Source organism: Palaemon carinicauda, chromosome 28 (genome assembly GCF_036898095.1).
Source record: "Palaemon carinicauda isolate YSFRI2023 chromosome 28, ASM3689809v2, whole genome shotgun sequence".
NCBI lineage: Eukaryota > Metazoa > Arthropoda > Malacostraca > Decapoda > Palaemonidae > Palaemon > Palaemon carinicauda.
The window spans coordinates 55,810,828-55,826,198 of record NC_090752.1 but is presented as its reverse complement, the minus strand read 5'-3'; the positions used below and the strand labels follow the sequence as shown (position 1 = coordinate 55,826,198).

Below are 15,371 nucleotides of genomic sequence, written 5' to 3'. Positions count from 1 at the left end.
TGTATTCTCTCTCTCTCTCTCTCTCTCTCTCTCTCTCTCTCTCTCTCTCTCTCTCTCTCTCTCCAATTGTTATAAACTCCCATTTATACAAATACTATAATAACAATGTTCAACTCTCTCTCTCTCTCTCTCTCTCTCTCTCTCTCTCTCTCTCTCTCTCTCTCTCTCTCTCTCTCATGTTTCGAAATCTCGTACCTCTGGCAGAAATGAAAGGCATTGGTAGAGGGTAGGTGAATGAAAACTACCTGCTACGAAAAAATCACAAAGTTTCCAAAGACATATAGAAATTATAATGCATGTGTTTATTTACTTGAAGTTCGTATTTTGATTGTGCTTTCACAACGTCCTCTGGAATTTTATAGCAATGCCAATGTTACATAAGGTGATAGAAAGAACAAAAAGTAAGTGGAGAACAAGAAAAAAGAACCAAGAAAGAGGGAAACATGGATAAGAGTACAATGCTGAAACCTGCTAACTAAAACACTGGCAACAATTAGAGATCGCTGGCAACTCATAACATAGGAATAGTAAACTGAGGGTTCAAATACCTCCTTTAGGGTGCATTTATGTAGGAATGAACAATAAAAGTTATCATAATAATATTATCTTGATTTCTTTTAGAAAAGAAGCGAAAGCTTGCTGCAAATCTTTGGGAGCTCATAACTCAAAAACATACTTATTCCCACTTAGGTACATTTTTCTCACTTATTTGTTGTTCGATATTAGAGAAAAAGATATCGTTGAAAAGAAGAATAAAAATTCCACAATTCTGTCAGACAAAATTTTGATTTTCGTTTTACATTTTTTTTCATGATTATTTTCCGTCTAGACGAGGAAAAAAAAATAAAAATTCATTAAAAAAAAACAGAAAGGAAAATCAAAATTCTGTCTGACAGAATTGTTCGGTTGTTAGAGTAGTTTTTGTGGTATAAGTTTCAATACAATTGGTATTATAGTAGTGGGGAAAAATGTACCTAAATATTTTTTTTAAATCATGATTTTTGCTCATAAATCCAAAAGTTTTTGATCAAATGACTTGAAATTTTTATATGATGAAGGTATTATATGTGTCTAAAACATATATAGAAATTGTGTAATTTGGATCATTAGGAAAAAAAATGGCGGACATGGCGGACGGTCCCCTTAAGCTCCTTATTCATGAGCATTCCCCCATAATTATTTGTCTACAGGAGAGCAAACTTGATCATAATACCCCTTGTCCTCGCGAATATATTAGTTATAGGACACCATATGATCACCAAGTGGGGAGCCATGGCGGAAGTCTCATATACGTTCGTCAAGATGTTCCCCAAGTTTCTCTGTCTATTCGTACACCTCTGCAGGCAGTGGTTGTACAGATTGACATAGGGCGAAAATATACAATTTGTTCTCTGTACTTGCCTCCAAATGATAACATTTTGTATGATAACTTAGTGGAGGTGATTCAACAACTCCCTCAACCTTTTCTTTTACTTGGAGATTTGAATGGTAGACATCCTTTGTGGGGTGATGTTTTAGCAAACACGAGGGGAAATATCATATCATCAATTGTGGAAAATGAAGATGTGGGACTCCTTAATACAGGAGAGCCCACACACTTTCATGTCCAGACAGGTACCTTGTCATGTATTGACCTATCAATCGTAAGCTCTAATTGCCTTCTCGACTTCGATTGGAGAACATTAGATGATTGGCATACTAGTGATCATGCACCAATCATTATAAACACCAACAACGGTCCACCTTTACAGGGATCGCCACGATGGAATCTTGACAAGGCGGACTGGGATATATTTCGTGAGCTAAGCGAAATTGAGGGGGATGCAGGACAAGTTGAAAATATCGATGATGCCATAGACTTACTGAATGGAACTCTCCATACAGCAGGAGTCAATTCAATTCCCAAAACAACAGGGTTATTCAAACGACGACCAGTCCCGTGGTGGTCTTCAGAACTAACTGCCCTCCACAGAGCCACAAGAAGATCTCTGAACACAATTGCGTAGACGCAGAACTGATGAGAATTTAATTATGTACAAGAAATGTAGAGCACAGTTCCGTCGTGCCATGAAAGAAGCAAGGCGCCAGTCATGGATGTCTTTTGTTTCCTCCATTAACAGTAGAACACCACCATCTTCTGTGTGGAGGAAAGTAAAAAAGATAGCTGGCAAATTCACCCCCAACCCACCACCAGTGTTGAAGGTGAATGGCCAGTATGTAACTGAAGCAAATAATGTTAGCAATGCCCTGGCTAATCATTTTTCAAATGTATCCAGCAAGTGTGAAGGAGCCCCTGGTCACCAGTATAGGAGCACTGAAGAAAAGAAAATTTTAAATTTTGCAACAAGAAGGGAAGAGTCGTATAATTCTCCTTTCACTGAAAGAGAATTTGATTCCGCACTTGCTCATTGCAATGATACAGCCCCTGGACCCGATGGAATTCCATATGCAATGATTAAACATGTACATTTTAATACAAAGCTATTTATTTTAAGTATTATTAATAGAATATGGCATGATCATAGTTACCCAAGTGTTTGGGAACTAGCCATTATTTTAGCCTTTTTAAAACCCGGTAAAGACAAGTTTTTAGCAGCAAACTATCGTCCTATTGCATTGACATCTTGTTTATGTAAAATCATGGAGAAGATGGTCAATGCAAGGCTGATGTGGTACCTTGAAAAGAAAGGTATTTTATCACCGATTCAATGTGGATTCCGAAAAATGCACTCAACGACTGATGTGTTGATACGACTAGAGTCTTCTATTTGTGAAGCCTTTGCTTCCAAACAGCACCATGTTACAGTATATTTTGACCTTGAAAAGGCATATGATACCACATGGAGATATGGTATACTTAAAACCATTCATGAATTGGGATTGAGAGGAGAGCTGCCACTATTTATTCAGGCATTTCTTTCACGTAGAGTTTTTCAAGTGAGAGTTGGGGAAACTCTATCAGGGAGTAAGTGCCAGGAAGAAGGAGTTCCTCAGGGTAGTGTGCTGAGTGTAACCCTTTTTGCACTAGCAATTAATGGGATATCCTCAGCCATTCCCCAGGATGTTCTCTCAACATTATTTGTGGATGATCTCTCAATATCGTTTGCTGGCTCTAGAATGGCAATGGTTGAGAGAAAAATCCAACTCTCTATTGATAAAATTATCCAGTGGGCTGACATGAATGGATTTTAAGTTCTCGACAAGTAAAACTACAATTGTCCATTTTTGTCGTATCCGGGGAGTACATCCAGACCCGGATATATACATTAAAGGTCAACGGATACCATGTGCAAGAGAAGCTAAATTTTTAGGTTTGATATTTGATTGTAGGCTTACATGGGTTTCTCACTTAAAAGCATTAAAAGCTAAATGTGTTAAAGCTCTGAATATCTTAAAAGTATTGTCCCATACATCATGGGGGGCAGACCGCAATACTATTCTAAAATTATACAAGGCCTTGATTTTTTCCAAAATTAGTTATGGTTGTGAAGTATATTCTTCAGCCACCCCAAGCCGGTTAAAAATATTAGACTCGATACATCATGCAGGTATTAGATTGTCTACTGGAGCTTTTAAAACCTCGCCTATCCCAAGTCTCCTTGTTGATGCTGGAGAGTTACCTCTAGACCTTTACCGAATGTCTTCCATTATTCGGTATTGGTTTAGATTGCAAAGATTCCCTAACTCTCTAGCCTTTCAGACTGCAAGCCTTGTAAGACACGCATCATACTTTGAGTTGCACCCAAAATCTCCTCAACCTTTTGGCTTTCGGGTGAAATGATTATTAAATAGTCTGGATATAATTAGAAATAAGGTACTTCCATTCAAGGTATCATCAACGCCTCCATGGAAGTTACCAGAGATATCTTTTTGTAAATATTTTATTGGAGATAAGAAGAATATGTCAGATCTAGAAGCCAGGTCTCTTTTTAATAAACATGTTAAAGAACATAGAGGATCAACTTTTATCTATACTGATGGCTCCAAATCTGATGCTGGCGTTGGATTTGGAGTACATAGTAATGGTTTTAACTGTAGAGGTGCACTTCCTCTGACCGCTTCCATATTTACTGCCGAACTGTATGGCATATTAACCGCTATTGAGAAAATAGCGTTGGAGAAGGAGGGTAATTTTACAATTTTTAGTGATGCAAGGAGTGTCCTTCAAGCTATAGAAGTTTTTAATTCTAATAACCCTCTAGTTTTAAAGATTTTAGAATGGCTTTTTACTATTGGACGGAGAGGTATAACAGTTCAATTTTGTTGGGTTCCAGCACATGTAGGTGTGTCTGGGAATGAGAAGGCAGATTCACTGGCTAAGAATGCTGCATCCGAGTTGCTGCCAAGAAGGTATCCCATTCCCTGTAATGATTTCTTACCTGACATCAAGAAATTGGTTTGCAATAAATGGCAACAGCAATGGGATAGCCTAGATGGGAATAAAATGCAAGAGGTAACAAATGACATATCTCCTTGGAGGTATAATACGATACCCCGAAAATGGGAGACGTCTCTTTGTCGTCTCTGTATTGGTCACACTCGGTTGACACACGAGTTTCTGCTGAAGGGCCAACAGCAACCGTATTGTGACGACTGTTTAGTACCTCTAACAGTAAGGCATTTGTTGACCAAATGCCCCAATTATAACAACTTAAGGAATAGATATTTGTTTGAGGCTCGAGGCGAGGGTGGCAGGTTCATCCTTGCCAAGATTTTTGGAAATGATGTGTCCTACCATGCAAGTGGCATTTTTAGATTTATTTCAGAAGCAGGTCTTCTGAAAAATATTTAACTTTTATGACATTCAACTTTTATGATTTTAATTGAATTCTCTTTTATTTTTTATTTTATTTTATTTTTTATTTTTTGTATACATAAATTAAATGTTACCGGCGTCAATGACCTTAGATGTCAGGATGCCTGAAAACATTAAATCAATCAATCACGCGTCGCCCTCCTGCTCGCCAGCGATCTCCTGCTCGCCAGCGATCACCTGCTCGCCAGTGATCACCTGCTCGCCAGCGTTCACCTGCGCGTCAGCGTGCACAGGCAATTTTAGTATCGCCTATTCATCAGCGTTCTCCTACGCGTCAACGATCACCTGTTTATCGGCGATCTCCGGACCGCCCGCGTGATTTACAACCTGCGCGCACGCGTTCTCCAACGCTTCGTCGACCAGAGGTTCTGAAGGGACATGGTTCGCCATCTACTAGCTCGCCATCGAGCGATCATTCACCTGCGCGTTCTGCGCGCTATCGCTCGCCAACGCGTCACCATGCGACAACGCGCCATCGCCCACCTGCGCGTCAGCGCTCGCCAGCTCACCACCGATCGCCTGTTGATCTACATCGCCAGCAATCTTCCTCGCCCACGCGGCAACGCGTTCCCTCGCCATCGCGCCAACGCCGACTCGGACACGCGCTCGTTCACCTGTACACCCTCGCGCCCACTCGCCTGCGCGACCGCTCGCCTGCGCGCCCGCGTGATCATTCGCCTGCGCGCCCGCGCGACCACTCGCCTGCGCGCCCGCACGATCATCCACCTGCGCGCCCGCGCGATCGTTCGCCCTCGCGCGACCATCGTTCGCGGCAAATTTCGCAGCCAGTGGTAGCAGCAGGAACGCGTGTTCCTAGACAACGCTCAGGATCGCCTCCATCCAAACGCAGGATGGTAGTGCAGGACAAGGAAGATACTGAGGAGAGGTTAGTGCATCATTCTTCCCCACCTTCTTTTCAGGCAGGTACTGTGGTGTCCACTCCAAAGGATCGCCCGATCCCTTTCTCTCCAGCGAGGATTTCGGACTCTGTGTCCTTGGAGCAACAGACTTGGTTTGATTCTCTGATGCGGGCGTTAGTGAGGGTTATGAAGCCAGCACTCGCCAATCAGCAGTGGCGGATTAACCATAAGGCAAACTAGGCATATGCTTTAGGGCCACAAAAAAATCCAGGCCATTTTTGGTAGTCCAAAAACATTTTGATTATGACTAAGAGAAAAATTTTACCTGTCAGTTATCGGTAATTAGCCATGTTGTGAAAGGTCTGAAGTTGTTTACTATGTTTTAAGTGCTTTGGCTGTAAAACAATAAAATTCTTAAGTTTCGTAATTATCAGAACAACAGATACAGTACAGTATTTCTTTTGACGTTGTTTACATATTCTACATGTATGTCCTTGTCCGTGTGTACTGTTTGTTGGTGGCAGAAACTCATAGAGAACCGTGAACGGTTATGGCCCATCATGAGTGACTTAGAGTGCTGACAGGTTTATTTCTGCTCAAATAGTTAATTTTTGCTTCGAGTTTTTGTTCGACACATGTTTTTGCCAAACGATTCATCAAAACTTTTTGCTCATATTTTTGTTGTAGTAGTGTTCCTCATTGTTCTATTAATATTTTCTCAATTTTCTCACGTTATGTTCCATCATATGTAAATCAGTGAAAAGTTTCTTTCTACCTAGATCGTCAACATGCCAACCGCGGACGTGGGCATTCATCTTACCTCTCAAAAACAATTTGTGAAGAACTTGTCACGCTGATGGGACATGAAGTGCTTGATGTTATCAAACAGGAGATTTTGAAGTCAAGGTACTTCTCTATTTCAGTGGACTCTACACCAGATATTACTCATACTGACCAGCTGACAATCATTATTCGTCATGTCAATATGACAAATTATGAACCAGTGGAGCGTTTTCTCACATTCATCCCAATTTCCAGTCACACAGGTCAGAATCTTGCTGATACTCTAATTCAGTACTTATCAGAGCAGAACATTGATTTCACTCATTGCCGTGGACAGACATATGACAATGCTAGTAATATGTCCGGTAAATACATTGGTATGCAGCAAATCCTCAAAAACAAGAACAGTTTGGTGGATTATATTTCATGTGCAGGCCACTCACTAAATCTTGTTGGTCAATCTGCGGTGGATTGCTGTGTTGAAGCTGTTTCATACTTTGGGTTTTTGCAGCGTTTGTACACATTCTTTGTAGCATCTACACGTCGATGGAGGATTCTGCTAATCCACATAGAACAGAAACCTCATTGTCTTATTCCTAAACACCTATCAGATACCCGATGGTCTGCTAGGGCTGATGCCACTGAGGCTACATGTATTCCAAGGATTTCAGCAGTACCACAGTGCTCTTGAGGAAATTGCAGCTGATGACAGTCAGAATAGGGATACTCGAAATCAGGCAAACGCTTTGGCAAAGCATATAGATACCATAGAAGTACTGTATCCTTCATGTGTGAACTTTGGAATGACATTCTGCAGCGCTTCAACCAATGCAGCAAGTTGCTGCAAAGTGCTACCATTGAACTAACAACTGCTATTGGTCTTTTGAAGTCTGGCTCAATTCATAAGTGATTGCAGAGAGAAATTTGACATTTATGAGCAGAAAGCTTCTGACCGTTGTGGAAACAGCTCTTATAAGTATGAAAGTGCAACACGCCAAATACCTAAACGCAAGAAGCATGTTAGTGAAGGGAGTGCTGCAGATGCTATGGAAAGTATGACAGGAAAGCAGAAATTTAAAGTTAACACTTTTAATGTCATCATCGATCAACTGAACAGTGCTTTGAAAAAACGCATTGAAGCATATTCAACAATGCAGCAGCGGTTTGATGTTCTGACTGAGTTTGAATCAATGTCTGATGATGATATTGTGGCTGCAATTGAAAGACTTGTTGGTGTGTATGCAAGTGATCTTTCCTCTGACTTCTATTCATAATTCTGTCAGTTTATCTGTTGGTACAAGGAACAGACAAAGAAAAAATGTAGCAAAGAAGCGTCAACAGGTATTGCGCAACATATGTTCAAATTAATGCACAAAACTGGAATTTCAACTGCATTTCCAAACACTGAAGTGGCTTTGCGAATTTACTTGTCACTGGTGGCTACTAATTGCTCTGGTGAACGGTCATTTTCCCAGCTTACTCGAATTAAGGATGTAAAGCGATCCACAATGAGTCAGCACCGCCTTGGTGTGTTGGCACTTCTGTGCATTGAAAAAGATTTGCTATCCGAAACTGACTTCAGTTCTATGATTGATGAGTTTGCTACTGTCAAAGCAAGAAAAGTGAAAATTTAATGTATACAAAAACACATGTATGTAGTAGTACCTTACCTTAACATATGTAAAATTGATAAGGTTTTGTTTAGAAATAAATGTTTACTAATGGATATTTGTTATTATTGTACAATAATATAAATTTTATCATTAGTTCAGGCCATATTTTAAAAAATCTTGAAATTTGCCTTAGGGCCACAAGAGCCTTAATCCGCCACTGCCGATCAGGGCAACAAACCAACGGCTGTCTCTCCTACGCTGAAGAGAAAGAGAGGAGTGGACTTCGTGGTGACTTCCCCCAGGACAAAGTTGGTTCCCAAGAGGTCTGTCGCGAAGCCCCCTTCTCCTGCTCGAGTGCTTTCTCCTTCTCCCGTGGACGAAGCCTTTCCGTCCTCGGGTGAGTCCAGTGAAGCGGTAGTCTTCCCCTCGGCACCAAGGGGGGGAGACTTCGCTTCGTGGAGGAGAGTCGTCTCGTGAGGAAGGGGCTCCTCGACCCTCTTTGTTGGGATCCTGTATCCCTCCCAGGAGGGAATCCAAGGACTCCAAGACCGTCCCGAAATCATCTTCGAGGATTCGCCAGGAACCCGCGGCTCCCCGGGGGAACGTCCACGCTTCACCCCAGGAAGAGATCCCTGGGACAGGAGACTTAGCTGCCAGCCCGCAAGGAGGAGATCAGCAGGAATCCGAACATGCCTTCTGGCAGGTCCTAAGCCTGATAAGGCAACTTAACGGGCTTATGGACCCCGTGATCGCCCCCTGTGAAGGCAAAGACACTATCTTAGATGAGGTGTTTGACGTTCGGAAGGCCATTAAGTCCAGTGCGGCTCTGCCCTGGTCTCGGGGTCTGAAGAGTGCCAGAGCTAGGGCCAACGCTCAGCTCGCGATTCTTGCCTCCTCCAGTCGTTCCTCTGCCGGGAACAAACTCATCCCTCCTCCTCGTCTTCAGCTGAGGAGGTATTTCGAGATCCTGGGTGAGTCCAGCCTCGCTCTTCCTCTCCATCACTCTGTGGAGGAGCTGGCAAAGGGAACTCCCTTGAGAAGCTCTCTGCCCGGCAAGTGTCGTTTTCGGCGGCAGAGATCCTTAGCCACGAAAAAGTCGCTAAGTGTGCCATGCAGGCCACTTTGTGGCTGGACTTTTGGCTTGGATCTCTGGGCATCCTATTTTTGCTCGGAGGACTTGTCCAAGGAGACCAATAGGAAGGCCCTGGAGACCTTCTTGCTCTCGGGCACCTGCTCCATCGAGTTTTTGGCGCACCAGGTCACCACCCTGTGGGCCAACTCGGTGTTGGAGCGTCGCGATGCTGTGTCCGAGAGATTCCATCCGAAGGTCCCCGCCGTGGATGTGTGTAGGCTCCGACATGCTTCCCTTCTGGGGGAGAACCTGTTTGAGCCTCAAGACATGGAGCGAACGGCTGAGAGGTGGAGAAAATCCAGCACGGACTCCCTCCTCCATAGGGCCCTTACAGCTCGGCCCTATAAGCCTCCAGCTCCGCCGCAACAGCAGCAGCAGCCTCGTAAGGCTCCAAAGCAGGCACCGGCAGTTAAGAAGGTGGTGTCTAAGCCCCAGCCCTTTCCAGCCAAGGTCAAGAGGGGCGGTAAGTCCTCCAGGGGAGGCAAGACTCCTAGGGGTGGCGGCCGCAGCCGCAAGCCCTAGGGGTGGCAGTCCCCCTGCGTGTCCACCTGTGGGGGGATGCCTTCAGCGTTGCGTCCGCAGGTGGCAGCAACACGGGGCCGATGCTTGGACAGTCTCAGTGATCGGCCAAGGCTATCGCGTCCCGTTCACAACATCTCAACCTCCCTGACAGCGAATCCAGTGTCGTTGAGCTCCTATGCCACGGGATCGGCAAAGGGGCTGGCCCTTCAGGCCGAAGTCGAGACCATGCTCGAGAAGGGTGCTCTCCAGGAGGTCGTGGACGGCTCCCCAGGCTTCTTCAGTCGACTCTTTCTTGTAAAGAAGGCTACTGGAGGCTGGAGACCTGTCATCGACCTCTCAGCTCTGAACGGGTTTGTCAAGCAAACCCGGTTCAGCATGGAGACAGCAGATACGGTCAGACTTGCGGTGAGACCACAAGACTTCATGTGCACACTGGATCTAAAGGACGTGTACTTCCAGATCCCAATCCATCCGTCTTCCAGGAAGTACCTGAGATTCTGCCTAGACGACAAGATCTACCAGTTCAAGGTGCTGTGTTTCGGTCTCTCCACAGCTCCTCAGGTGTTCACCAGAGTGTTCACCCTGATTTCATCTTGGGCGCACAGGAACGGCATTCGTCTCCTTCGTTACCTGGACGATTGGCTGATCCTAGCAGACTCGGAGTCGACCCTTCTTCGGCACCGAGACAGGCTTCTGGATCTTTGCCAGGATCTGGGGATCGTGGTAAACCTCGAGAAGTCCTCTCTGCAGCCGTCCCAACGACTGGTTTATCTAGGCATGCTAATAGACACCAATCTCCACAAAGCCTTTCCATCAGACGACCGGATAGCAAGGCTGAGGAGGGTGGCGGAACCCTTCCTCAGGCGAAAAGAACTCCCCGCCCAATCGTGGTTGCGTCTCTTAGGCCACCTATCCTCCCTGGCCCGTCTGGTTCCAAACAGCCGCCTCAGGATGAGATCCCTTCAATGGCGGCTCAAGTCCCGGTGGAATCAAGGATCCGATTCCCCGGACATTCTGATCCCAATGGGGTCTCTGGAACAGACGGACTTGCGGTGGTGGCTGGCCGACGAGAACCTGCGGAAGGGAGTGAGTCTTCTCGTCCTCCCCCCGGAATTGACTCTGTTTTCGGACGCGTCAAAAGAAGGGGGGGGGGGGGGCCGCACGTTCTGAACCAGAGGGCCTCAGGCCTTTGGTCAGAATCAGAAAAGTGCCTACACATCAACCTGCTAGAATTGAAGGCCGTCTTTCTGGCTTTTCAGCAGTTCCAACGGTCCCTGGCGGGTCACTCCGTGGTGGTGATGAGCGACAACACCACGGTAGTGGCTTATATCAACAAGCAGGGAGGCACTTTTTCGCAACAGCTATCCCATCTTGCAGTAGAGACTCTGAGGTGGACCGAAACCCACTCGATAACACTATCAGCTCGCTTCATTCCTGGCAAGAGGAATGTGCTCGCCGACAGTCTGAGCAGGGCTTCGCAGATAGTGAGTACCGAGTGGTCTTTGGATCCTCAGATAGCCAACAAAGTCCTGACTTTGTGGGGTTCCCCGACTGTGGACTTGTTCGCGACAGCCTTGAACTTCAAGCTGCCCCTGTACTGCTCACCAGTCCCGGACCCCAAGGCACTCTGGCAAGATGCTTTCCAGCAACGGTGGGACAACATCGACGTGTACGCCTTCCCACCGTTCTGTCTGATGAGAAGGGTGCTCAACAGGACCAGACTATCGGTCAACTGTTCGATGACTGGTAGCTCCGCTATGGCATCACGCGGAATGGTTTCCGGACCTTCTGCAACTCCTCACGGAACTCCCAAGGGAGCTTCCTCCACGACACGAGCTTCTCAGACAACCCCACTCCGGCGTCCCTCACAGGGCCATAGCCTCGCTTCGGCTTCACGCCTGGAGACTATCCAGCGTCTCCTCGCGGAGAGAGGCTTTTCGCAACAGGTTGCGGAGAGAATGTCTCGGCACCTGCGAAGGTCCTCTGAGGGAGTCTACCAAGCAAAGTGGAGAGTCTTTTGTGGTTGGTGTCGTGGAAGGGGTATCTCTCCACTCGATGCCACTATTCCAGCAATAGCGGACTTCCTCGTTTATCTGCGGGAAGAAATGCGCCTTTCTGTCTCGGCAGTGAAAGGCTATCGCTCAGCCTTAAGCTTGGCCTTCAGACTGAAGGGCGTGGATATTTCTTCATCGCTAGAACTCTCTTTACTCATATGTAGCTATGAGCTTACCTGCCCCCAGTCGGAAGTGAGACTTCCTCCTTGGAATGTGGTTCGAGTCCTCAGGTCTCTTAAGAGACCTCCCTTCGAACCATTACGCCAGGCCTCCGATCGCCACCTGTCTTGGAAGACGGCTTTCCTACTCGCTTTGGCTTCGGCCAAGCGGGTTAGTGAACTTCATGGTCTCTCATACGACATCGCCCATTCAAGGGGATGGGGGGAGGTAACGTTCAGGTTCGTCCCTTAGTTTGTTGCCAAGACTCAGAATCCTGGAGTGCCGGATCCTCGCTTCGACTCTTTCAGGATCGCGAGTCTCCGTTCCGTAACAAGCAACCCAGACCAGCTGCTACTATGTCCAGTGAGGTGTCTGAGGCACTACTTGAAGAGAACGGCTGCAGTTCGTCCTCAAGTGCGAGCTTTGTTTGTGAGCACAGGCAGGACTAAGAGGAGGGTCACCAGGAACACCATCTCAGCTTGGATTTGAAGGGTTATCCACCATGCCTTGAATCCGGACCCTCCTCCGTCATGTCGCCCTCGGGCACACGATGTCAGGGGTATTGCTACATCCCTGGCCTTCAAGAGAAACTTCTCTGTGACGCAGGTACTTCAAGCTGGGGTCTGGAAGCGTCAGACGACCTTCACAGCCCACTACCTGCAAGACGTGACCCACAGGAGCCTCGATACGTTTTCTATTTATTGGCCCTGTGGTGGCTGCACAACAGCTGGTCTAACCTCAGGCTCCTTTTTGGACAAGTAGCAGTAGGTTGAGGGCGTTGTTACCCGGTCTTAGTCTGCGTGAATGAAAGAGTATGTCTGACCCTTACTTCTTTCTTCATTCTCCCCTCTCTTGGGGAAGCAGCAGCCTGGTCCTCGCATAGCTGACCTCGACCTCTGCAGGTAACCCATGCTTCTTTGTGCTCCTAGTATTAAGCTTAATACTGTTGCGTCTCCCATACCCTGACGAGGTGGTATTGGGAACGTCCTATCCTAGAATTCCTATCTGAAGGTCTCAAGGTCAACTTCATAGGACGAGTCACACTCTCCTCCACACACTGCTTATGTAGGCCACTCGTTCCTAGCGATGCTAGGAACTTGTGAGGTACAGGGGCTCCCTTTCTCTAGTGCTGCTCACTGAGGGATCGAGCCCCCGGGCAAGCCGAAGTCAGTAAAGCTGGGGACTTTCCACCCTTCCTAAGGGGTAAGTCACCCAATGTAAATAGCGTGGTTTGTATTTCGGTTAGGGAACAAATGACAAATTCGAAGATAATTTGTATTTTTCCTAACCATACAAACCTTAGCTATTTACACATATGTGCCCGCCATCCCTGACCCCCAAGTCAAGTCCTACCTCTGAATGAAGTGAAGCAAGTCACCGGTGTGTGGGGAGGGAGGGGTAGCAAGCTACCCTTCCCCTACCCCCTGCTAACTAGCGCGGGGGTAATTAACTATTGGCTCGTCATTTCAGCTGCGCTAAAAGGTAAACCCAATGTAAATAGCTAAGGTTTGTATGGTTAGGAAAAATACAAATTATCTTCGAATTTGTCATATTACGTAACATTACAGAATTCACTGTACTACAGAACTTTACAGAATTTACTGTAAATTACTTTGGTACAGTACTTCACTTTCACTAGACTATTCTTGATCAAGAAGGTCTAGTTTGTACCATTCCTTTTTCACATTGTGCGAGGAAACACTTAATATGGATTAAAACCTCACTCTTCATTTTATCATTACTGTACAGTATTATCATAAACACGTTTTTTTATGTAAGCTTTTCTCTTTATTGTGTTAGATTTTAGATTATTTTTCCTGTTTGCTGTCTTATCCTCATAGATAGTGTTTGTAGACTAAATTGTTTGAAGATGCTGGAATTATTTTCACCCCATTCACAATTGCATCTTTAAGCATCCTGTATTTTTTTTTTTGGGGGGGGGGGGGGGCGCCGGGGGCAATGTTATGATTTTCATTTGTTCATTTGATTTTATAAAAACCATAAGAGTTCAGGGACTGGTAGATTAATTTTTATCCTTCTTATCTTTCCAGATGAAATAGATCTTCCACCATCAGCATCAGAGTCTGAAACTGAAGAGAGTGAGTGACTGATTGCAATGTTAGGTGAAATAGTGAGTCGATACTTTAGATCCACTTTTTCCTCAAGAGGTAAAGATCCACCCCTTGAACAATGCTGCTTAACAGTTTTAAGCCATAATTTTCAAGACATTAATTTTTTATAAAGAATCCCGGTTTTTCATGATAAATGTATTTTAAAGAGTGTACTGTATTTCAGAGAAAATTTAAGCTTGTATACTGTGTAATTTTTACTTTCAATTTAGGATAACCCAAGTCTTGTGGCTCTTAATTTCAAAATCTTAAATTCAGATTTATAGGGATCATAAATAATCATAATAACAATTGGTATATTGTACTGTAATGTACTTTAAGGTTTGCACTTTAAAAAATATTTGATGGGGTTTTTAGAACCCCCCCAAAAATGAAGGGACTACCATAAGAAATTTTAATTTTTAGTGGGAAATTTTCCTCTTTATATAATGTATGATAATGAGTTGTGTTTTTACTCAAAGTCTCTTGCATACTTAGGGTGCTTATACTAAGAAAATATAGCATTGTTATTATTTTTAGACTTGCCCTATAGATACAAAGGTTGAAAATAAACAGGGATTGCTGATGATTTATTGAGTGTATGGAAAGCCCTTTTGTGAACCTAATTTTCTCTCGCACCTAATTTTCTCTCGCCGCTCTTACCCTTATCATTCAGCATGGTATGGAAGTACAGTACATTAACAATGTTTTCTCTATTGTTCATATTTTTTGGAGTGTAGCATAGTTTTTCCAGGTTTATAAGATATGAAATATAGAGAAATATTTTTTCAGTTGGTTTCATTTTATACTTTATAAAATGTAAAAAAATAATTAAGTGTTAATATTGTTATTGCTAGCTAAGCTTCAACCCTAGTTGGAAAATATCCCAGTGAGGAAAGAAAATAAGGAAACAGATAGAATAATGTCCCTGAGCATACCCTCAACAAAGAGAAGTTTAACCCAAGACAGCAGGAGATCATAGTACAGAGGTTGTAACACTACCCAATAATGGGAAACATTGGTATGATTTTGTAGTATCCTTCTCCTAGAAGAACTGCATATCATAACTAAAGAATCTCGTCCACCTTTACAAAGTGGAAAGGAGCCACTGAGCAGTTACAGTACAGGAGTTAACCCCTTGAGTGTAGAAGAATATTTTGGTTATTTTAGCGTTGTCGGGTATAAGAGGAAAGAGGAGAATGAAGAATGGGCCAAACTATTCAGTGTATATGTAGGCAAAGGAGAAATGAGCTATAACCAAAGAAGGATCCAATGTACAGTACTACTATCTGGCAAGTTAAAGGACCCAATAACACTCTAGTGG

The 15,371-nt window shown here is 44.6% G+C and overlaps 1 protein-coding gene across 1 annotated transcript; it reads left to right on the top strand.

Annotated features, from left to right (window-relative positions):
* The first annotated feature begins 6,532 nt into the window (after positions 1 to 6,532).
* LOC137621819 (zinc finger MYM-type protein 1-like) lies at positions 6,533 to 7,733 on the top strand. The gene is made up of 2 exons (XM_068352325.1): positions 6,533 to 7,080; positions 7,349 to 7,733. Exons 1-2 carry the CDS (start codon positions 6,533 to 6,535, stop codon positions 7,731 to 7,733), a joined length of 933 nt encoding a protein of 310 aa, XP_068208426.1.
* Positions 7,734 to 15,371: the final 7,638 nt, after the last annotated feature.

Excerpts from the sequence above, each read along its gene's own strand:
- LOC137621819 (XM_068352325.1), top strand. The coding sequence starts at position 6,533 with ATGGGACATGAAGTGCTTGATGTTATCAAACAGGAGATTTTGAAGTCA. Across the intron at positions 7,081-7,348 it reads CACCTATCAGATACCCGATG|TCTGGCTCAATTCATAAGTG; the intron begins GTCTGCTAGGGC and ends GGTCTTTTGAAG.